General features: G+C 51.3%; 10 protein-coding genes across 10 annotated transcripts; 6 read left to right on the top strand and 4 right to left on the bottom strand.

Annotated features, from left to right (window-relative positions):
* Positions 1–1690: 1690 nt before the first annotated feature.
* On the top strand, positions 1691–4743 carry N7525_005929 (uncharacterized protein; the record flags this gene model as incomplete). The annotated part of the gene is made up of 2 exons (XM_002564272.1): positions 1691–3377; positions 3434–4743. The coding sequence occupies 2 exons, from the start codon at positions 1691–1693 to the stop codon at positions 4741–4743; spliced, it is 2997 nt and encodes a 998-aa protein (XP_002564318.1).
* Positions 4744–5338: 595 nt separating this feature from the next.
* Positions 5339–6306, bottom strand: N7525_005928 (flavin reductase family protein; the record flags this gene model as incomplete). Its single annotated transcript, XM_002564273.1, has 2 exons — positions 5339–6198; positions 6255–6306. 2 exons carry the CDS (start codon positions 6304–6306, stop codon positions 5339–5341), a joined length of 912 nt encoding a protein of 303 aa, XP_002564319.1.
* A 334-nt stretch (positions 6307–6640) lies between these two features.
* Positions 6641–7198, top strand: N7525_005927 (mitochondrial 54S ribosomal protein bL31m; the record flags this gene model as incomplete). Its single annotated transcript, XM_002564274.1, has 1 exon — positions 6641–7198. The coding sequence occupies one exon, from the start codon at positions 6641–6643 to the stop codon at positions 7196–7198; it is 558 nt and encodes a 185-aa protein (XP_002564320.1).
* Positions 7199–7732: 534 nt separating this feature from the next.
* On the bottom strand, positions 7733–9753 carry N7525_005926 (sorting nexin 1; the record flags this gene model as incomplete). The annotated part of the gene is made up of 6 exons (XM_061213553.1): positions 7733–7891; positions 7947–8549; positions 8601–8981; positions 9056–9543; positions 9606–9665; positions 9720–9753. 6 exons carry the CDS (start codon positions 9751–9753, stop codon positions 7733–7735), a joined length of 1725 nt encoding a protein of 574 aa, XP_061070574.1.
* Positions 9754–10208: 455 nt separating this feature from the next.
* mde1 (methylthioribulose 1-phosphate dehydratase MDE1) lies at positions 10209–11064 on the bottom strand (the record flags this gene model as incomplete). The annotated part of the gene is made up of 3 exons (XM_002564276.2): positions 10209–10320; positions 10386–10861; positions 10921–11064. The coding sequence occupies 3 exons, from the start codon at positions 11062–11064 to the stop codon at positions 10209–10211; spliced, it is 732 nt and encodes a 243-aa protein (XP_002564322.1).
* A 2083-nt stretch (positions 11065–13147) lies between these two features.
* N7525_005924 (uncharacterized protein) lies at positions 13148–13965 on the top strand (the record flags this gene model as incomplete). Its single annotated transcript, XM_061213552.1, has 3 exons — positions 13148–13331; positions 13415–13491; positions 13537–13965. The coding sequence occupies 3 exons, from the start codon at positions 13148–13150 to the stop codon at positions 13963–13965; spliced, it is 690 nt and encodes a 229-aa protein (XP_061070573.1).
* An 820-nt stretch (positions 13966–14785) lies between these two features.
* clxA (calnexin) lies at positions 14786–16577 on the top strand (the record flags this gene model as incomplete). The annotated part of the gene is made up of 3 exons (XM_002564278.1): positions 14786–14902; positions 14955–15234; positions 15298–16577. The coding sequence occupies 3 exons, from the start codon at positions 14786–14788 to the stop codon at positions 16575–16577; spliced, it is 1677 nt and encodes a 558-aa protein (XP_002564324.1).
* Positions 16578–17231: 654 nt separating this feature from the next.
* On the top strand, positions 17232–19116 carry N7525_005922 (CoA-acylating methylmalonate-semialdehyde dehydrogenase; the record flags this gene model as incomplete). The annotated part of the gene is made up of 3 exons (XM_002564279.1): positions 17232–17946; positions 18000–18637; positions 18700–19116. The coding sequence occupies 3 exons, from the start codon at positions 17232–17234 to the stop codon at positions 19114–19116; spliced, it is 1770 nt and encodes a 589-aa protein (XP_002564325.1).
* A 424-nt stretch (positions 19117–19540) lies between these two features.
* Positions 19541–20473, bottom strand: N7525_005921 (uncharacterized protein; the record flags this gene model as incomplete). The annotated part of the gene is made up of 3 exons (XM_002564280.1): positions 19541–20107; positions 20313–20354; positions 20420–20473. The coding sequence occupies 3 exons, from the start codon at positions 20471–20473 to the stop codon at positions 19541–19543; spliced, it is 663 nt and encodes a 220-aa protein (XP_002564326.1).
* A 322-nt stretch (positions 20474–20795) lies between these two features.
* Positions 20796–22340, top strand: N7525_005920 (uncharacterized protein; the record flags this gene model as incomplete). The annotated part of the gene is made up of 3 exons (XM_002564281.2): positions 20796–20834; positions 20897–20956; positions 21018–22340. The coding sequence occupies 3 exons, from the start codon at positions 20796–20798 to the stop codon at positions 22338–22340; spliced, it is 1422 nt and encodes a 473-aa protein (XP_002564327.1).
* Positions 22341–22382: the final 42 nt, after the last annotated feature.

The raw sequence follows: 22382 nt of genomic DNA, 5'->3' as shown, positions 1-22382 counted from the left end.
GAGACCCTGCCGGACCAGGACATGAGAGCCGGAACCAGTAGGAAAAGCGAAAGGATCGACCATAAAAACCCGAAGTTTATCGGACCCAAGCAAAATCCGGTTCTAAAAGAGACTAGGGCGGACACGCTAGTGGAAGGGTTCGCAATTTTCAGAATCATGTACCCTATTTTGTGAAATTTGGAAAGGAAACTTGGAAAACTGGAAGTATAAAGAGCCAAAGAAGTGCCCATGTGATCGAGGGGTGTACAATATGTATAGATACTACAATGGTAGGGCTCACCGCATGCATAAAAATAACTTAAGCCATCACCAAGCCGGCCGTCGGGCCGATCGTTACTAAGTTTGTGGCTGATCTACAGAACCCTCCAGGGCTGCCAAGCCCCGGGTATCGTATTAGGAGGGGGAAGGATCGGAATTGGCTGGAAGGAGTAAAATTACATTTATCTTCTACTCGAGGATATCCTCTTAATAGTGTAAATAGAAATGTATTTTGCATCAGTCTCGATATATCATCGAACATTACCTTCTTGAAGATGCCATACTCGTTCTCCAAAATCTGTGCGGAGCCCTTCAGAAAGCTGCACGAGATAGCCGAGCATGTGATGATTCCAGCAAGAATGTGGTGAACAGTGTTGATACACAAGTTTGATACGCACAAGCTTTAGTTCCCCATACTTACTCCTTCAGATGCTCTCCATGTTCGGATTGCGTGTTCATTCCTGCAGGCGCATCTATCTGCAAGCGAGTTCCCCAACGAGTAATAACCACACCATGATCTAAGGATTCGTAACACATACCATAAGTCCGGCGCAAGGATGACCCCGCAGCAGACGGGTCAAGAAACGGTCGATCGTCAATCCAATTAGGCAGTTTGACAGCAAATAGGGACTGGTGATCTCAACAGGCTTCCAAATTGATCTGTACATCGTAGGTTGTACTTCATACTCCGTGCTCACTAGCTTATCAGCACTAGTCAAGCCCGTTTTGAAGAAAGTCCGCATAGCGCCGAGGCAACGGGAACCACTGGGTATCCGTAAAATTGTCTGGATAAAACGAAGACATGCTTAGGATTGGCCGATGTGTAGGTATCCGCGTTGCAGGACTTGGCAATTGCAGCCGTTGTAGCTCTTAGGCGTGACCTGTCAATAAGCCCTAGAGTAGGTATCGTAAGATAGATGTTTAGAAGAGAACGGAAAGCTTGGCAGTGCTGAATGGGACTTTTCATGCAGAAACTCCAGATCGACAAAGAGAGCCAGAATATATTACCAGGAGCTCTCTCTCTCTCTCCGAATTTGCAATCTGCCGTCCAAGTACACAGTACCGAAATGAATAGTGGCGAATGGTATTGAAGCCAGGTACCGCCTACCCGAAAGGCACCAGAGATCGACACCAAATGACAGTACCAATACCAATTCTGTTTCTTTCGACCTCATACAATTCCACCTGGGCACTTTTTCCCCTTCACGCTTCCACGTACAGCGTCGTCTCTTGTCTTTCTCTCTTTCTCTCTTTTTTCCTTATACATCTACTTCCTTTTTCTTTCCCATCTTCATTACTATACAAGCCAATCTGCACCATTTCCTTCCCCCACCATATTCAATTTTAGTCGGTTTTCGCCTTTTTCCTGGTCCCAGTCCTTGGCTTCATCCCGCCAAGCTGACTCGGACCTGGGTTTCGGGCTCCCTCTTCCATGACACGCTCCGCTGCATCTAGGAAGAACCAGAGCAATCGGCAGGAGAATGGCCTTGTCGGTCCCGGCAAGAAAGTAACCAAGCAAAAGTCAAGCGGCCATCTGAATGGCAACTCGGGCAACGGCTCTGCTACCGGTCCGGGCGCGTCCACTCACTTCGATTTATCTTCCGTACGGTCTACTAGCGATACGGCCGTAACACCTCCGACAGTTTCCGGCAAAGGAGGGGATAGTACGAAGGCAGATGGCAATGTGCGTGGGATGTTGAATGGACATAGCAAGGGTGGAGAAATGGCATCTGCGCAGGAAAACGGCGATGTCACCCAGAATGGTGGCATAGCAGGTCATGTCTCTCGCAGCGGGAACTCGAAACGATCCGGATCCAATGCTTCGATTAATCCGCTCCAGCTCGCATCCACTATCCTCAAATCGTGCCCCATGTACGACACCATCGCCATCTTGATTTTTTTGCTACAGCTTCCACCGATGGTCTTGACCCTGGTTCAGTTCTTGTTCGCCTCGTTGACTTTCATGCCTCCGAGTGGCGCCGCGGCCGGTTCTTTGTCGTCGAATTTCGATATTTTCCAAGGTCCGGCTGGGACGCCATCTCTGGGGACGATGATTGCGATGGATGGGTTTTGCATACTCCTCTGGGGCCTCTTCATGTGGACCTGGGCGCAAAACTTCGCCATCGATCTCGCTCATGTCCAAGTTGCTATCACTTTGGGTGGCGGGGGTTCCGGAAAGAACGGCGGGGTCAATGCTCTCTGTGTCGGAATTGTTCTGCTTCTCCATCTTGTTCGCAGTAAAGGCATCCAGGACTTTGTCTTGGGTCATCTTGTCTCTGCTAAAGTGCTCAGTCCCGATCTCCTCTCCCAATATTCGCACCTGCTACCCGCCGAGTTCCGACGCTCCGAAGCACAAACGTCTCCGAGCTGGCTCCGAAGCCTTCTTGCCGTGCACATCCTAGCACAAGCGGCGACCGCCATGGCACGACGTGCGATGGCCAAGAATCGGTCACCGACACCGTTACGGGCCGGCAAGCGGGGGGATACGGAGGCTTCTGCGGGGTCACAGGGACAAGCCGATTCTGCTCTGGAGTCTGCTGCCAGTGTTTCATCTTCTTTCGTGGGGCCTGATGGTCAGTTAAAAGACGGAAAGGATCGCTTCACTTCAGCCAAGAAACGCAGACGACAAGCCAATCAAGTTCGGAGCCGGCAGCCCTTCTGGGCTGCTCTTGCCAGTACAAAGGTTACGGTGATGAGGGAATATGAACATTCACGGGCTATTTCTAAGACAGCCCGCAATCTCACAATGACGGAGGAGGATCTGCAGGGTGTTTCTCTCGACGACGGGTTAATATGGATTACGGATGTGGATAGCTCTTCGATCAAATTTGCCGCGGGTGATTTTACCGATGACCCCGCTGTGTCGGGTTCCTTTGAAGCTGGCCGTTTGGGAGGAGATATGGAGCCGTTTTACGTCTGCGTCAACGGTGCCCTCTGGGCTACCGCTTCGATATGCAGGGTTTCGGATGCCAAGGGGCCGAGCGTTGTCCAATGGCGGGGCGAGATTGCTGGACTTGCTCCCAACTGCGCCTACACATGTGCATTTGTACGGAGCGATACCGACGAGGAAATCTGTGTCATGAGTGTCAAGACGCCTACAACGGCTGACACAGAGCAAGGTAAGTTCTCTCTGAATAACAACGTCTCGATTTCAACAAGCTCATTGTTCGAACAGTCATTTCCGCGGTATCGACACCCCCACAACCCACCTACCGACCATCATCCCCCACAACTACGCTCAAGAACTCCATCGGCAATGCGGAATCCAAGTTGAATGAAAAGCGCAACCGCCTCAAAAAGACGAAGAACGACCACAAAGCGGTTATCTCGAAAATCCGGAAAGAACTTGAGAACTTCAATACTCGCCTCCACAGTGGAAATGACGAGAATCGCCAAAAGCAGCGTTCGCTTCAACTAGAACGAAACATCCGGCAAACCGAAGAGGCTACTGCAGTTTTGGAGATACAACTCGACACCATGGAAAATGTCCCTGAGGAGGAGATGGAAGAATGGTCGGCGCACAAAGCGGATTTCGAACGTGAGGTGGAACTTTTCAATTCGACTAAGGAAGAGGTTGCTGCTGCTCGGACAGCCGCAGCTCAGCAGGTGGCGGCGCTGGAGTTGGAATTGTCTCAGGCCATCCAGAAGCGCGAGCGTCTCCAGGGTCGCCGCACCCGGGTGAACGAGCAGTATGAGCGCATCATCTCGGCGAATGCACAAGGGTTGAATGAGAGAGAACGTCGGGCTGCTGAACAATTTGCCAGAGAGCAGGACCAGTCAAAGATGGAGAGCAATTTCCATGAGCAATTTGGGAGCATCAGCCAATCTGTGCAGGACTTCCAGCTGCGCACGAGTCAACTCTGGCAGCAGGCATCTGCAATCGAGCAGTCCATTCAGCAACAACAGCAGCAGATGCTCCTCGAGTCTGGTCCTCTCACCCCCGAAGGCAACTTGCCAGGCACCAATCCTCTGCCCGAGACCAGTGGTCCGTCGTTCAACGCATCCACGACCTCTGCACCTAGCGCTCGATCTCTGCTGGGGGGCCTCAGCTTTCCTGCGAGGTCTAGTCCACTACAAATTTCGTCTTCTCCGGTTCACGAAATGCCGTCAAATCCAACTAGCCCATCGCAGGACCTTCCCTTCCTCCCACAGTTTCCAACCTCTCCCATCGGCAACGCGAGCTCATACTTCGCGTCAGACATCAACAACCGAGACCGTTCGTTCTCCAACCGCTCCACTCGCAGCAGCCAATACGGCTCTGACTTCTTGGACACGAACCGCTTGCCACCTCTCCAGCTTGACCTGTCGGAATTGCTTGGTGAGACCAAGCCTCGGCCTGGGTCTGACGGAAACGGTTTCCTGCATCATGGTGGTCGCCGGGTTTTGAGTCCTTTCCAACGAGCAGTAAGTCGAGGTAGTGGCACCGGTAGTGGCAGTGGTGGCAGTGGCAGTGGGACGGGCAGTCCGCACTCGTCTCGAGACTAGTTCTCGGTACATGCTTCCGTGGTCCTATGCCTAGCGGCGCTCTCAAAGCGGTGCTCAAGCTCAATTCCATGCTTGTCTTTCGAGAAGTGGCCTCATGTTTTGTGCGTCCGTGCTTTTGGTTCCGTCCGGTTGGATTACCGCCTCGTGCTAGTCAATCTCTTTCTCGTCGGCCTGCATTGTGATGACACCTAGTTTCTTGGGTCATTGTGGTAGTGTGGCACGCATCTCGCGATGAGATAACAACTGTATGGATTCGATCGAAGTGAGATACATGGCAGCTCTGTTCCTAAAACCGAAAAACAAAAGTGTTCTATACTCGGTTCTTGTATATCTCTCTCACAAAAAGCGTAGACGCATCAATATCATGAAAGCATTTCTCATCTTCATCTCTTCATGTCTCCTGTAGGATCATATAGCAGATAGGCCGTTGAAATTGGCTGTGATACCGTATGTCTAACTGAAAGTCTATATACAACCAAACGCCGTATTCCCAAGTATATATACAGTGCTTTGTCGGAAGGCATAAGCGACGAAGCATTCTTCATCCATCGCTCAGATGAAACCAGACATGCCAGACAACTACATGTATCCAAGCTCAAAGCTCACCCCCCATCTTCCAGAACTTGGTATTTGCATACGTCAAACAAAGCCGCTCAGGCGAATGCTCATCCAAGACCTTGTCATCCTGCCCCTGTGCCGAAACAGACTCAGAGCCCTCGATCGCCCGAACAACAGTACCCAGCACAATTGAGTGATCCTGCACATCAATCTTCTGCGGATGTAGTGTACATTCAAAAACAAAAGGAAAGTCGACACCATCATTTGCAGCTACTGCTTCCGGCCTCCGCTTAAGAATAGGAAGCGGTCTTTGAGGCTGTCCCTCCTCGTTCTTAGTAGGCAAAGCCGCGAACTCAAATTCCCCATGTCCTCTCAACATAGCAGCGAGGGTGACGTTCCCCTTTGAGAAATCCCTGGCCAGAGTAGCAGTTGCCGGACCCGGTGCAAGCAAATGCACCAGAAACCGGCGCGAAGCAAGTAACGCATTCAATGTCTCTGATGGGCGACGCACATTGAAAGAGATCACAGGGTCCGGAGTGAGGGTGACGGTGCTGAAGGAAGAGACGGTCATACCGCGGAAGGAGGTTGTGTTTTCTGGACCGGAGGGATCAGTTGCCGTTATGATTGCGACGGGGTAGGGGACTCGACGCATGAGGAGGCGGACTTGGTCGGATATAGATGTCGAGGGTGTTGATGGTTGTGGTACGTTGCCTGCACGGGATGAGGCATTGGCCTTCCCTGCGCAATCATTTTCTTTTAAAGAGGCTGTGGCATTGCTGGTATATCGTCGTTGATCGTATCGTGATCGGTGTTGGGTATATGGTACATGCGGAGAGGTTCGGAGGGAGAGAGATGTTCCCAGGAACGGGAGTGAATAGTTCTTAATGCATGGTAGTTCTAATGGCTCACATTAGTACCACGGAAATACTTCGAAATACATCATGACAACCTACCTCCGAGTCCTGTCCGAGCAGTCCCATGCGCGACTGGAAAGGCGAGCTTCATCCCGCCAGGAATTGACGGAGCTTTGAAAGGCGCTCAGGGAATCACGCAGGACACAATATCACAGATATCCAGACACTGCCAATTCATGTCTAAATCCCCGAAAATAAGAGAGACTCACAGAGATATGGAGCAATATGAAGTCATGCGAAACATGCAAGTTAAGAAAATCCCGAAAGGAACAGACCCGCTTACATAACCCGCGATAATTTCTCTGCTATAGCATCAACTTCGCAACCTCCGCAACATCCCCGATAGCATTGCGGCCGCGTCTTCCTCCCACCTCGACAATCCCTTCATTATTTACATTGGCATTGCCGGAATAACCCAATTCAACATGTCAATGCACACTTCCCTCCGCCGCACCGCGGCCACAATCACCAACTCAACAACCACCATCCTCCCTACAAGACTACCCACGCAATCGAGCAGCACAACCTTCATCTGCTCGCAATGCCGACACGCCACTCTCCTCCGCCGGCCCAAGCGCCCCTACACCTTCACACAACTCATCACCCTCTCTGACGGCAGCACCTTCACACACCGCACGACCTCGCCAGCCCCGATCTACCGCTCCACCCGCGACACGCGCAACTCCCTCCTCTGGAACCCGTCCAGCAGCAAGCTGATGAACGTCGAGGAAGACGAGGCCGGTCGTCTCGCGGCTTTCCGTGCCAGATTCGGTCGCAGCTATGATGCCAGCGCGCCTGTTGCTGACGAGGAGACGGCTAAGGACCCTGCTGCGGCTAAGAAGGCCGAGGCGGATGCGAAGGCCCAGGCTAAGGAGGATCAGGAAGAGGAGGATAACTTGCTTGATTTGATTAGTGCTTTCGGGCAGAATGAGGCGCCGCCTCCGCCTGAGAAGAAGCCTTTCAAGCCCTCTGGCAAGAAATAGTGGGCTTTTTGGATTTTCCCGGATTGAATCAGGTTGTCTGGTTTGGGCCGCTTGGATGGGAGTTGGGATCTTCTTTTGCTTTTTCTTTGTTTATTTTGCTTTGTGTTTTTGATCTTGTACAATATACATGTCTGGTATGAGCCTGCTGTATTATACCAAGAATTCATCTTTTCTCTCATCCATGCTAAATATTTGTCAAGTCTATGCGGATCTATGGTACTTTAAAGTATTTAGTTCTCAAATCTCCGGATATTGGGCAGAGGAAGTATGCATTCAAGACAGAATAACTGACTAGGGTACATAGGTAATGGATTTATTTGCTACAGTACACGAACAGTGGTATTCGGAGTGAAGCGGGAATAGAAGAGAAAAACACAAAGCTTATCGGCTTGCTGAGGATCGTGATCAATTGCAGCATGGCATAAACAAACATCGCGAAAGGGATGTCCCATAATGAATACAAAAGACGAGGTAAAACGGTGCGAGTAGTGGGGTTGTGAAAAAGCACTTTTTTCACCCAGGACAGGAGAAATATCAAGCATCATCTTCAGCAGCCAGTGGCCCCGATTCCGAGGCCGACGCTGTGGGCTCTGCCGGAGCAGCTGCATCGCTCGCCTCAGGAGGTACATAATACGGGAGCCCCTCCTCGCCAGCATCTAGACGCAGGAGGAATGTCTCCCAGAGTTCGATTAACTGTAGCTAGGGTTAGCTGGATGGAATAAACACGCAAGAGTTGGCAAGAAATTACCTCTTTCTGAGCCTCGACTGCACTTTCAAGGAAGGTTTCCACGCCAGACTTGAAGTCCTCCACCTTCTCCTTCTCAAACCGTTGTAGCTCGTTTCGCATAAGCCGTCCCATATCCTCGAAGAGCAGCCGCGTCTGGTGCACTTTGCGCTCTGCATCTGCGACGTCGGCGCTGATTTGGTTCAAGCGGTCTTGCTGAGTCTTTCCTTGGCGGAGTAGCTTGTCTTGGTTATTCTTGCGTTTCTGTAGATCGGACTCTGCTGCATGCCAGGTGTGGAAAGCCTTTTGCCGCTGCGTGAAAGCCATCTTGACACTTCCAATTAAACGGATATATTCGTCGATCGTGATTCCAAGCGTCAGAACATCCTGCTGCGCCTGCCGGTCATAAAGTTCGCGAATGCGCAATTGAAGTTCTGACAGGCCTTCCAGTGGATTGGAGAGAGCGGGAGACAGCTCGACGGCAGATAAGGCATGCAATGAGCTCGAAAAGTCGCCTGCGGCCTCAGCTAGTCCCTTTCGTTGTAGAACCACAGTGTCCATTGATTTCAATAGAGCCTTCAGCTGGTTCTCCAACGCATCCAAGTAGATCTTTCGGTCGTGGAACCACTATCTACATGTGAGCAGGCGAGGCCGATGTATTAAAAACGATTCACTTACATCGTCATGTTCCACAAATTTGGTTCCTCCACCAACCGAGATACCGAAGGAGCTCAGCATTCCCTTGCTTGGGCCAATATCGGGCTCTCGGTTTTCCTTATTCTTAACATCGACGTTGAAAGCTTCACTTTCCAGGAAAATTTTCAGATCGCCATCATGTTGAAGAATAGGATGGCTGGCAATCTTGTTAAGCATTCGTTCCAAAGCAGCTCTCCTCGACTCTACGAAGTTGGTATCGAACCGGCCAACCGCTTGCTTCTCTGGCGGAGGCGCAACAACCACTCCCGGGTTGCTGCCGTGCAGGGAGTTGTAGAGCCAGAGGAAATCACGGTATCGACGGCTGACGGTGAACTCGGGTTGGCGATAGGCTTTAGATGTTGTCTAGCAATACCAATTACTGTCAGCTTCTTCTTTTCCAGTCTGTAGGTTTCATGTGCGTGGAGGCCCATTATTACCTTGGTCGAAACTTGATAAACAATGTGACTACTTGTCAGATCCCCCACTTTGTGCGGATCCCCGACGTAGATCTGGAAAGTCGGCTTCGCAGCCTGTTCCACGCTCATGCTAGGCTGCGTTTGTCTTTTCGGGCCATCCGGTTGCGCCGGCGGCTGCACGGGAGGGGGTCCTCGGAAGATCGCGCTCTCCTCTTCCACATTGGCCGAGTCCGCTGCCCCGACCCCGCTGGATGCTTGGGAGGCAGAGGAGAATGGTCGCGCGCCACGTCCGGCGAAAGGCTCCTTCTGGGGCGGTGCTGGTGCCTCATCTGTGGGTGTTGGGGTGGCCTCGGCGGGCGCTTCTCCCAATGGACCGAGAGGGTCGACGGAATCATCGACGGATTCGAGTTTAGTGGCTTGTGCGCTGATCTTGCGTGTGCCTCGGGGGCCTCTTCTTCCTGGTACGCGGACGGCGGGCGAGCTGTCTGACGCGGGGGTTTGTGCAGCTGCTGTATGGTAGTGTGCTTAGTGGGAGGTCGTGGAAAGAGCGGATAAGCCAAAGGATACATACCACCTCCCTGAGTGCTGGGTTTGGACGAGTCATCGCTGGGCTTGAACTGTGAAGGCTCATCTGCATCATAAATCAGACCGCGATTCAAAGAGCTGTGGTATCATGACTGCCTACCGCCCCACGGGGAATCTCCAGAGTCGAGATCCATTGTTACCGGTATGAGATCGAAGCGAAGAGAAGGGGATAACGGTGAGAAGATGAATGAACGAATTAATACTGATTTTGGTTCAATCGGAGCTTAAAGGGTGCGGTATGGAGTTGGAGAGGGAGCTGGTTGGAGTGGAGGCTGATCCGCATCCTTAGTCACTCACGGGATCCAGCCCTGGAGCCTTTGGAGTCCACCTCTTTTGACTTGTCCAACTACTTTGCAATTGGCACTGCTTTTGCTATTTATTTATGCTCATGATGAATCCAGTCGCCTCTTCCCAACCACTACCCGATAATCTCTGCCCAGCCGTTCGCCAGCATGTTCTAAATGTCCCACGTCGCAATACGTCACATCATTTCAATTGGAGCTTCATAATGTCGGGGTAATCTATCTACGGTTTTCCCAGCTCAAATCACCATCGCGCATAAAATAGGCCGTTAGAAACCATGCAGTATCTATTTGACCCACGGGAGGCCCAGCTTGTGCATTTCTACAGCCAGCTGGAAGATGTAATCCAGACTCTCACACTGAGTCTTCGCCTTGGCAGTGTTATCACCCCAAACGTAACTGCAGGAGGAACCAACATTAGTATAGGCATCAATATCACATGGAGTGAGGTTATTATCACTTACATTCCGTGTCTCCGGACAAGCACCGCGTATGCGTCTGGGTACTTGTTCATAGCTGCCTCCAAACCGCTGGTGAGGTCCTCTTCGAAGGCGGTGTTTTCAATAATGGGGATCTTCAAAGTATCGAAGAATCCGAGCATGCCCTTTCCTTTACCGCGGGGAATGCCCTTGATCTGCTCGATGTTGCTGATCTCGAAGCAAGCGTCAGGGCCCTTCTCCCGCTCCACCAACAGGGTGACTAGAACCGCCCATTGTGAGTGGGTGTGGATGCAGCAGCCAGCCCCTTGCTCAAAGGCAGTCAGGAATAGCGGGGTACAAGCGGAGGGGTTGAGCTTGAGGGGCTTGCGGATGTAGTTGCGTTCCGAGGCAGGGTATTTAGGGGTGGGCCATTGGAGCACAAAGATGTTGTGAGGCTGCATCAATTCCTTCTGAACTCCAGACGGGGCGATAAAGATGTGGTCACCTTGGCGGATCGAGGTCTACTGTTGTATCAGCGGGGCACCGTTGCAATTTTTTCTCCTTCGAAGTATAAGCTTACACCACCTCCAGTGCCGGTAACCCATCCCCAGTTGTAGAATTTGCGACAGAGCTCGGGGATAAGGTTGGCCGGGTGCTCAGGGTCCTCAGACTGGACCAAGTGGTCATTGTTATTCGTTGCGACGGTTTGGTCTGCGGGGCACATGATGGGCTACGACAGATTAGCGTAGGGTCAAGGCAGATAATTCCAGAGTTGGGGAGAGGACCTAAGATTGCAATTCAACTTTCTTATTGTCCAGATTAGTCCAGCTGAGATATGAGGTTTTGCGCCGAAAGTGCCGAGTAACCAATGGACGTTTGAGGGGAGGGAAGAGTAATTGGGGAGATCTGCGCGGGACCGCACATTCGTCCATCCATACTTGACAATTGCTATATAACTACAAGATAATACATATTAATAACTCCTAATCTGGAATTGGAATAGCTCTTATATTTACAGCTCGAATAATAACAAAAAGAAAGAGATATTCGAAAATGTAGCAGTGCCCCGGTAGTGACACATTATATAAGCAATTTGCAAGAATGGGATTCCGCCCAACCTGGGTCACCAGCTACATACAACATACATTCTTCCAGGGATTTGAATATTTCTCTATGCCAAAGACCAAACCATTTCAATTCCTCCAGGGCTGCCCAGGTGGCATGGTAAACTGACTCACCCGGTATCTTAGTCTTGTAGGAAATACAGGATAAGGATTTGACATCTTGAATGGTGTATTGATGAAGTGGGAGCAGAGGACAGTGCCCATAGACATTTCAGAAATGCCCGTCTAGGCATCGAAATGATCTAATGCAGGTATATTAGATATGACGTAGCTGTATAGCTATTGCTACACCTATTCTGTAGAGAAGTGGGCTTGTTGGACACCTCTCGATGTTACTACGAGTACGGTATCTTAGAATGCTAGTGACGGAAGATAATCACTAAGCTCTAAGCCAGTACCAGTCCGAACATTTCCTAGACCGCGTTGGTGATAATGCATATTGTAAACTATCCGGAGTCTCATTCATTTTCTACTGAGAAGGAAGCACAAGCAAGGATCAATAGATAGGATTGACGTCGAAAAGAGGGACGGAGGGGAAGAAGAAGGACCAAGAGAGTGAAGCTTTCTCCGTACGTAACATCCTAGCTTGGTCAATTGGGCATCTACTACACCACGTGTTCATGCGTGCAAGCATCTATATATCGCGTCTCTTTACTATAGACTATTCCGTAGACGTATATTACTAGTGCGACTGGCGTTTATCGAGAGTGAAGGTGCATGAGGCCTCTACGTTATTGGCATGGATGCTTCCCGGAGAATTCTGCTTATGTAGAGGTATATAGTAGAGAGAAGTCTAGCTGGGTACAAGCTCAAATACTAACTTATGTCGATTAGAAATAAATACTGGGACAGACCCCGAGACGTAGCCTGTGTTAAAGCACATAGGAAAGAAACACTTAGCGTGATATCGCGTGCATCAGGCTTCACTGTGACTAGCTTGTTACATCGCGCGTATCGAATGTTGATTGCAGCCCGAAGATGCATCCTTGTGTCAGCGTTAAGCTACCTAGGTAACCCACACCTAGTCCGCTAACAACTAGCCCGCTAAAGCGGGCCAGGATCCACGGACCCACTATTGGAATCCATGCGTCAGATGCTCTAAACTAAACCCCAGACGCATATCCATCGTCATTCACAAAGGGTGCTGCACAGGGCACCGAGCCTATATCTTGCGCAAGTGTATATCCACAATCACGCCTAGCGTAGTTTCTATGGATCCGTGTGGTTTTTGTCCGCTAGGTCGAAGGCTTCGTGTATGGGCTTCTCATTTCTGGTCATTATCCTTTGGCCACCCCTAATGCACTCCAGGCGGACAGTTCCAGGACAGTTTCTCGAACCAGCGATACGCGACGGGAGCCCTTTCCTGTTTAATTGGTCCGACTGCGGGCTTGGGCTACTGATGGGAGCTTGCCACGGGGCATTTTGAGTCTGCATAAGTAGCTAGATGCTACGAGAAAAAACACCAGTTCGGGGGCGGACCGGGGACTTTATCAGTTCTTTCTGGGAACTTGGCCCATTCTCGTTGCAAACGCGGCTGTTCTGGTTGGGGCATTTGAGCTGGGGGCTGGTTTCAGGTCTCAGTTGATAAAGGCACACAACCCCCGGGCCACGTCTGACTGAATATTAGCGACATCTTCCAACCTTCATGATTCCAGTACGAATGCGTTATTTTCGTGTTTATCCATGAACCCCCGCCCTCTTGTCGCCTCGGCCCAGTGTTTCCGGAAGATGTATGATATGATCGACGAGAGCACTATCGCTTTAGAATGGTTAGACACCACTCTCGCAGAGTTGAAATACTGTCCTGATATGCGTATCGGCTCCCTTATCCGATCTTTTTTTGAGAGCAGCGCTCACAAGTTGTGTCGTTCTCGAGAACTACGAATATATGAATACAGGTAGAGTACCTGGTCTTAAAAAGAGCTGAAATTTGCTAATTACATACTCTAGACTATAAACCCGTTAATATCCTACTTTCCGGTATCCAGACCAACGCCAAAGTAGCGGACTTAGGACTCGGTGAGCAAGTATTAATATAGGTACGAGAAATGTCTTTACTGAAACGCTTATAGTTGTCCCGGTCGGCGAAGTTACTCCAACCATATGCTATGCGTGCCCCTGAAGTCTTCCTAGGCAAAGCGTGCACTGAGCTATCGCAGGTCTGGGCTGTTGCCGCGATGCTACTTTGCTGGATCAAACCCGGTGTGTTGGGGGCATGGGACAGCCCCCTTCTTTTGCTTAACAACGCTTGGTCTATGGCAAAGATACAGCGGCTCTTTGCCTACTGGGAGATTTCGACATCTGAAACGGACGTCCTTAAAGCTACAGTGGAATCTGCCCGATGTTTAAGTGAAGTGCTAGAACTACAATCGATCCTACATCTGGATGAAGAGACAAAAAAGGTGGAGATGCCGCAGCAGTTAAGAGATCTTCTTCGTTTCATTCTGGTGCCTGATCCGAAATTAAGGCCCTCCGGTTTCATCTGTGCTTGCATCGAGTGAATTTCGAAAGTTCGAAAATTATGTGAGCGAGTAAACTACTCGTGCACCTGGCTAATCAAGTTGGAGTTCTGTGTCATGATGTCTTGTCTATAGGGGTGGATAGTGAATAAACTAAATCTCCTACCTCTGGATTTGTGGTGTCTCAGTAGTTACAGCGACAAGCGAATTCTTGATTCAACTAGGTGCTAATTCATGGATACAGCTATCACGATCCTAGTCTGTGTTTTGTTGCAGGTACCTAGGTATGTACCTAGGTACCTAGGTAGGGATTTCTGCTGTGCTTATATAATATATATGTATTCTAGTGAGCAGATCAGCTCACCTAGACACATGCTCAATTTCACTTAGCAAAAAGCGACAAGAAGTACTAAAATGGAAAGGGAAAGGGAAAGCCAAGAAGTGACAGATGTACGGAGTAGTACGGAGTAACTAGTACGGTGTAGGTACTCGCGCTAGCTAGCGCTACCGCGTTAATCCACGGGTCTCGCGTTAGGACCGCTGCCGCGCGGAGCGCTGCTTAACATGCTTATATTGGAATATCCGACTCGTTAATATAATATTTTATTCTAGCTCTTTTTATCCCATCCACTTAGAGTGTTGCCGGCGTTCGCGTAGCGTTAAGGCGATTAGTAGTTGTGCATATGCATGTAGAACAGAATCGAAGCCCGTGTGTACACGCCCTAGTCCCGATTGGGGAGCTTACTGAAGAGGCCACCTGGACCTTCCCCCCAGTGTTGCCCTTTCTATAAAACCACCTCCTCTTTTCTTCATTTTGGTGCTGTGCGCTCCACTTTCATTCCTTCGATTTGTTGTTTACAATATGCGCTTTAACACTGCGTTGACATCGGCTCTGGTTTCCTCCGCCAGCCTCATGGGCTACGCCCATGCGGAGGAGGAAACTGCCGATACCACCGTCATTGACAGGCCTACCTTTACTGTATGCATCCAAAACCACACCTTCTCCATTGCCTCCTGCTAACTCCTGGAAGCCTACCAGCCTCAAAGCTCCATTCCTGGAGCAATTCACAGACGATTGGGAGTCTCGTTGGAAGCCTTCCCACGCGAAGAAGGATGACAAGTCCGACGATGAGTGGGCTTACGTCGGTGAATGGGCAGTCGAGGAGCCCTCTGTCTTCAAGGGTATTGATGGCGACAAGGGTCTGGTCGTGAAGAACGCTGCTGCCCACCACGCCATCTCCGCCAAGTTCCCCAAGAAGATTGACAACAAGGGCAAGACATTGGTGGTTCAGTACGAGGTCAAGCCGCAGAGTGAGTCGTGACTTTCTACAATTGCTCGCGTTTTATTTACTGACTGAAATTGCGTTGTGTTAGACTCCCTGGTTTGCGGCGGTGCCTACCTTAAGCTTCTCCAGGAGAACAAGAAGCTCCACCAGGACGAGTTCTCCAACGGCACTCCCTATGTCGTCATGTTCGGCCCTGACAAGTGCGGTGCCACTAACAAGGTTCACTTCATCTTCCGCCACAAGAACCCCAAGACCGGCGAGTACGAAGAGAAGCACCTTAAGACTCCTCCTGTGGCCCGCACCAACAAGGTCACCTCCCTCTACACCCTGATCGTCAACCCCGATCAGACCTTTGAGATCCTGATCAATGGTGACTCTGCCAAGAAGGGCAGCCTCCTCGAGGACTTCAATCCTCCCGTGAACCCTGAGAAGGAGATTGATGATCCCAAGGACTCTAAGCCTGCCGATTGGGTCGATGAGGTTAAGATCCCTGACCCCGAAGCCACTAAGCCCGCCGACTGGGATGAAGAAGCTCCCTTCGAGATCCTCGATGAGGAGGCCACTCAGCCCGCTGACTGGCTGGAGGATGAGCCCGAGAGCATTCCCGACCCCGAGGCCGAGAAGCCCGAGGATTGGGATGACGAGGAGGATGGAGACTGGCTCGCTCCCACTATCCCCAACCCTAAGTGTGCCGATGTCTCTGGCTGTGGTACCTGGACCCGCCCTATGATCAAGAACCCCGAGTACAAGGGCAAGTGGGAGGCCCCTCTCATCGATAACCCTGCCTACAAGGGTGTCTGGGCCCCCCGTAAGATCAAGAACCCCGCCTACTTCGAGGACAAGACCCCATCCAACCTTGAGCCCATGGGCGCTATTGGCTTCGAGATCTGGACCATGCAGAATGACATTCTGTTTGACAACGTCTACGTTGGTCACTCCGTTGAGGATGCTGAGAAGCTCCGCAAGGAGACCTTCGATGTCAAGTTCCCCATCGAGGAGGCTGAAGAGGAGGCTAGCAAGCCCAAGCCCGAGGTCAACGAAGAGGGTACCACTGTCACCTTCCAGGAGGACCCAGTGACCTTCGTCCGCCAGAAGGTCAACCACTTCGTTGAGCTGGCCAAGGAGGACCCCGTCAACGCTGCCAAGACCCTCCCTGAGGTGGCCGGTGGCCTGGGTGCCCTCCTCTTGACCATGATCCTCGTCGTTGTGGGTGCCATTGGCGCCAGCAGCCCTGCGGCCCCGGCCGAGAAGAAGGGCAAGCAGCCCGCCGGTGCTCCCAAGGAGAAGAAGGAACAGGCTGTTAGCTCCTCCGCTGAGACCAGCAAGGGCGGTGCCACCAAGCGCACCACCCGTTCCTCGGCCGAGTAAATGCGATAACTGGCAAACCAATTATACGCAGAAAAGAATTTTACCCATAAACCCAGCCAGCGAAGAGATTTGCATTTAGTTACCGCAGTGATCCCCTTTTTGTTATGTTTTGGCCGATGTAGTAGTTTAAAAGGTGAAGAACATTGAATGGAGGCCCGATTTGTATACTCCTGTTTATCGCTATTATTATCTCTACTCGGTATTCACTTTCTTTTTCGGAGACAATTCCCTTTATGCGTTTTAGTAGTGCCGCAACTATGGCTTTTTAGCCCAATATGGAGAAAGCAAAAATTATGGCTTGAAAGGGAAATGCCTTCCTAATTGACTTCGTTCCTTGCCTTACAACATCTAATACGCGATCCCCCGATTAAGCGCCAGTTAGTGTCGGCGATTCGAGAATCACTTTCCAGCTTGTCATTGGCTGAAAATGCCGAGAAGTTACCTTATCTGGGGGTTCATTTGTACAATGTGGGGAACCTTGGAACCGTGGCAGGCCGGTGACTAAGGCGGTTGACCTCGGGCCTGGGGTAACCATTAGTATATGATTCCCCCAGGTCCTTTCACCCTCAAACCATCTTTGCATTTCTCTTCCTACTTAATCTGTGATTTGTCCTGTCTCCGCATCTCATTTCTTTTTTCTCTCTTCAATTCATCATGGCTGCTTGTCGGTCAGTTGCCCGTTCCATCCCCTCTCTCCGCGCAGTTCCCCGCACGGTGTCGGTAACTGCCAGAGCTGCCTCTTCAACCCGATCTCTCGCCACAACTTCCCTTAGTAGCTTGGCCTCTCGCAGAGCAATTCTGCCCTCTTCATCACTGTCTGCCACTCGCCGCTTGCACGCAACAGCTCAGCGGCTCGTCCACGCAACAACCTCAGCCGTCTCTACCGCCACTGAATACCCAACAAGCCATCAGAAGATTGCCAACCCAATTGACACCGCTAACTTCATTGACAATGAGTTTGTGGCATCCAAGGCATCCACCTGGATTGACCTCCATGATCCTGCCACCAACAACCTGGTCACCCGTGTGCCCCAGAGCACAGATGCGGAGCTAAAGGCCGCTGTGGAGTCGGCCGAGAAGGCTTTCCCCGCTTGGAGAGCTACTAGCATCATGGCCAGACAGCAGATTATCTTCAAGTTCACTAACCTCATTCGTACCCACTGGGACCGATTGGCCGCCTCCATTACTCTTGAGCAGGGTAAGACTTTCGCCGATGCCAAAGGTGATGTTCTCCGTGGCCTTCAGGTTGCCGAGACTGCCTGTGGTATCACCACCCAGATGACCGGCGAGGTCTTGGAGGTGGCAAAGGATATGGAGACAAGAAGCTACCGTGAGCCGCTCGGTGTCGTGGCCGCTATCTGCCCCTTCAGTGAGTTGCCTATGTCAACACTTTCAATCCCTCAGATGCTAATTGTCACCAAGACTTCCCCGCCATGATTCCCCTTTGGTGTATTCCTGTCGCTACCGTGACTGGTAACTGCCTGGTCATGAAGCCATCCGAACGTGACCCTGGTGCTGCGATGATCCTGGCAGAGCTTGCCAAGGAGGCTGGTTTCCCACCGGGTGTGATTAACATCATCCACGGTACCGCTCCTACTGTGGACTTCATTCTTGATGAGCCTGCCATCAAGGCTATCAGCTTTGTTGGCAGCAACCGTGCTGGCGAATACATCTACTCCCGTGGCTCTGCTAATGGCAAGCGCGTGCAAGCCAACCTGGGTGCTAAGAACCACGCCGCCGTCCTGCCTGACGCCAATAAGAACCAGTGTCTTAACGCTATTGTCGGTGCTGCATTCGGTGCTGCTGGTCAGCGCTGTATGGCATTGAGCACCACTGTTATGGTTGGCGAGACTAAGGAGTGGCTGCCCGAGATCGCCGAGCGGGCTAAGGCCCTGAACGTGAACGGTGGCTTTGAGGAGGGTGCCGACCTCGGCCCTGTGATCAGCCCTGAGAGCAAGAAGCGTATTGAGGACTTGATTACTAGCGCTGAGGAAGAGGGTGCGACCATTCTTCTGGATGGCCGTGGGTTCAAGCCCGAGGGCTACCCCAACGGTAACTTTGTAAGTCTAACTATAGGAAACCCTCTACATCTGTGTAACTCAAACTAATTATGTCTGCATAGGTTGGCCCTACTATTATCACCAATGTCACCCCCGATATGAAGTGCTACAAGGAGGAGATCTTCGGTCCCGTTCTTGTCTGCCTCAATGTCGAGACCCTTGACGACGCCATTGACGTGATTAACGCCAACGAATACGGCAACGGTGCTGCCATCTTCACCCGCTCCGGGTCGACCGCCTCCAAGTTCCAGAAGGAATGCGAGGCTGGCCAGCTCGGTATCAACGTGCCAATTCCTGTCCCTCTCCCCATGTTCTCTTTCACCGGTAACAAGAAGAGTATTGCTGGTGGCGGTGCCAACACTTTCTACGGCAAGCCTGGCTTGCAGTTCTATACCCAGCAGAAGACTGTCACCAGTCTTTGGAAGAGCGAGGATGCAGTCAGCACCAAGGCCCACGTGGTGATGCCCACTCACTCGTAAATATCTTGGTGTCTGCCTCCCTTGCTTTTTTTATATTTCTTTTAGCCGATTATTCGAATGACGAAATTTGTCTTTCCTAGTCAAACAAAACACATGCCTCATGGATGTCAATGAATGAATGTATATGAGCCATATGCTTGTTTTTATATCCCAGCATTCATGAATTTGGACACGGATTACCAAATTGAAAAGTGCATGCAGCGTTATAATGATATTGATTCTCGGAAAAGGAAACAATTTCAAAATATTCATACTTCATCTTTGTTATAGCATGTCTATGACCAGCTTCAATAATACCTCCCCAATGCATACTACCATTAATCAAAGACAATTGCTCAGGTAGAATGCTAAATTGACCTAAGGCAAACCTGAAAACCCAAGAAAGAAAGTACAAAGCCCATACTCAACAACGGGCAATAACATCTTACTCGTCAGTCTTGCGATCCTTAAAAGCGTAAACAAGTCTAGCAGACGCAACCTTCCCATCCTTAGTAACAACAACACGACGAGTATGACGTCTCTCGCCCTCAACAGTCTCAAATCCCCAAACCTGCTCAGCAGTCCACCCAGACTCGGTATTCTTCACAAAGCTCTGCAAGAACACGGCCTCGCCCTCCTCAGCCAGGAATCCCTCACTCTTCGACCCATCAATGAGAGTCTCGCCAGTCAGGAACTTCTGCACCTTAGCATCTTCCTCAGGCGAGCCGACCTTAGTCTGGATCTCGATGACAGGGCGCACAGCGCCGTCCTCGCTCTTCGCGCCGGCGATGTGGCGCGAGCGGCCCTGCAGCTTGCCGAAGATGTGGTCGACGTGCTCGCGCACTTCCCAGTCTAGCTTGCGCTCTTCCTTGGTGCCTTGGATGCCGCCCGTGATTACTTGCTGCGCATCGATGTGGATGAGCGCTGGGTTCTCGCTGTCTGCGTACTGCTTGACGTAGATTGTGACTGTCGCGTAGGAGAGAGCCTTGCGCATGACCCAGCCCATTCCTTGCTGTTTGGGTTTGTTAGTTGGGTTTGTAGGTAGGGTTTATATATGGTGTAGTGCATGGTGGGGATAATATAATGATTGTTATGACAGGGATCGTGAGTTATGAATTTGTATGATTGGAGGGTGAATTATGACAGGGGTAATGACAGGCCTGGCTGTTTTATATTGGGGTAACTTGGCGGGACGGGAGGTTAGGGCTTATGCATACCAGAGTTAGAATGGGGTCGGTTGGGTTAGAGTGGGTTGAGTCCTGTTATACATGAGTATTCAATTTGATTTGCTTTTTCTAGAGCTTGAGTTCTTGTTGGGACATACCATCTCCCATTTTCCACTCAAGTCCTGAATAGTAACATCAGCAGGGGCGGCCATCTTGAAGGTTGATGTATATAGTAGCTGGTTTGAAGATGGAATGCGGGGATGGTGGGGGGAAGTTGATGAGCCACGAAAGGGTGATTTGGTCAGTTGAAGAGAAACTTGGAACTTCAGGGGTAAAAAAGAAGAAAAGGAAACGGTTTCCAAGCGATGCCACTTAATATATAGTTGTCTTGGAATGGGCTTCAAGGGCCCATTATGTCAATTGCATGTGGTTGTTCCTCAATCCGAGGCAAGAGGTCACATGATCTGCTGACTGTACATGTGATTAAGGAGAGTTCGGTGTTTACTATACGTACTTAGGAGCTACAATCCAATCATGTCTTTCAATAAGAAATATGCCGGGCTTCCTGATCTGGTGAGAATTACCGGAATACCGGATGTTGATATCCACTGGCCTTTCCACTAACTGTGACCCAGGACCCATCCCCAGATATCTATGAGACCCCCGACTTGACCGACGAAGCATCCACCTTGCCCGTGAGTTCGCCAATTCCACACCAAGGACATGTCAGTGGGTCTAGTTACTGATCTTCTCTAGACTGCCACTATCCGCACAGACTCCGACCATGATGATGCAGGCTCAAACTCCGACATCGACCGCGAGGGTGTCAACCCGGACCAGGCGCGTATGCACTTCATGGGCGCGGCCGTGGACGCCCGCGACGTCAATTTCTCAGATAGCATTTCCATGAAGCGGCAGGCTTACCGGAGCAAGAGTATGAGCCGCCGCCGTCGCCGGAGACGCGAGGATGGGGTAGAGGAGGTTGGTGACTTGAGTGACAGTGAGGACGAGTCGCTTGAGCGGAGGCTTGCGCGACTGCGGAGAGAGGTCGAAGATCTCAAGGTGGAAATGGCGAACAAAACCGACGCTGAGGCTGGAGGTGCGGCAGCACCTGAAAAGCCAGGAGAGAACCTAGGTGATGGCGTTGCGGAGCTGAGCCGCGCTCTGGACAACCTGCACGCCTCGCGAGGTGCGGCGAACTCACCACACTCGGCTGCTGCTTTATTGTCCCAGAAGCTTGGACCCGAGACTCGCTCTACTACAGACGCAAAGACACAATCCTCGGCCGATGCATCGAAGGCAGTCTCCACAGTGCCGGCTCCAAATACCTCTTCGGCAGGGGTTCTCTCTCACGCGGCAGCATTTGACAGCCGCCTAGCGCTTCTTGAAAGCTCCATCGGTATCTCAAGTTCATCCAACCCATTCATAGCCGACGGCATCAACGAGTCAACGTCGCACCCAGTCCTCCCAGCTCTGGACCAGCTCGCCTCCCGCCTCTCAGCACTAACCGGACTTCTGGTCGGCACGAGCCCAGCAAGCACAGCGCCAGGAGTATCCAATGCCGCGCCAGGCATGACAACCCCACACATGGAAGCTCTCTCCACGCGAGTGCGAAAGTTGACCACCGACGCCGAGGCGCTCACCGCAGCGCGCAGAAAAGCCTTCGAGGCCGCAAAGGCCGTTCACAACGCCCGACTAGCAAGTTCCGACACCGACGTCGTCCCTGCACTAGAAGCATCGACTGACGACGACCATGCCGCCAAGATCCAAGCCCTCTACTCCACCCTCCCAACCATCCAATCCCTGCACCCGCTGCTTCCAAGTGTTCTCGAGCGTCTGCGCTCTCTGCGCGCCTGTCATGCCGGCGCGGCACACGCCGCGGACTCACTCAATGAGCTCGAAAAGCGCCATGCCGAGATGGCGTCGGAGATCGAGCAGTGGCGCGAAGGTCTCACGACCGTCGAAGAAAAGATGCAACAGGGCGAAGCTGCTCTCCGCTCTAACGTGGAGACTGTCGAGCCCTGGGTGCGTGATTTGGAGTCTCGTCTGGCGCGTCTGGAAGGTCCCGCGGCACTGTGATCTATTTCTTGTATCTACTTTTTTGATCTGTTCCGGGGCAGA

The sequence above is a fragment of the Penicillium rubens genome, assembly GCF_028828025.1.
Source record: "Penicillium rubens strain IBT 27055 chromosome Unknown utg000002l_segment0_segment0, whole genome shotgun sequence".
Lineage (NCBI taxonomy): Eukaryota > Fungi > Ascomycota > Eurotiomycetes > Eurotiales > Aspergillaceae > Penicillium > Penicillium rubens.
The sequence above is the reverse complement of the archived record's forward strand: the minus strand, read 5'-3'. Positions and strand labels throughout refer to the sequence as shown.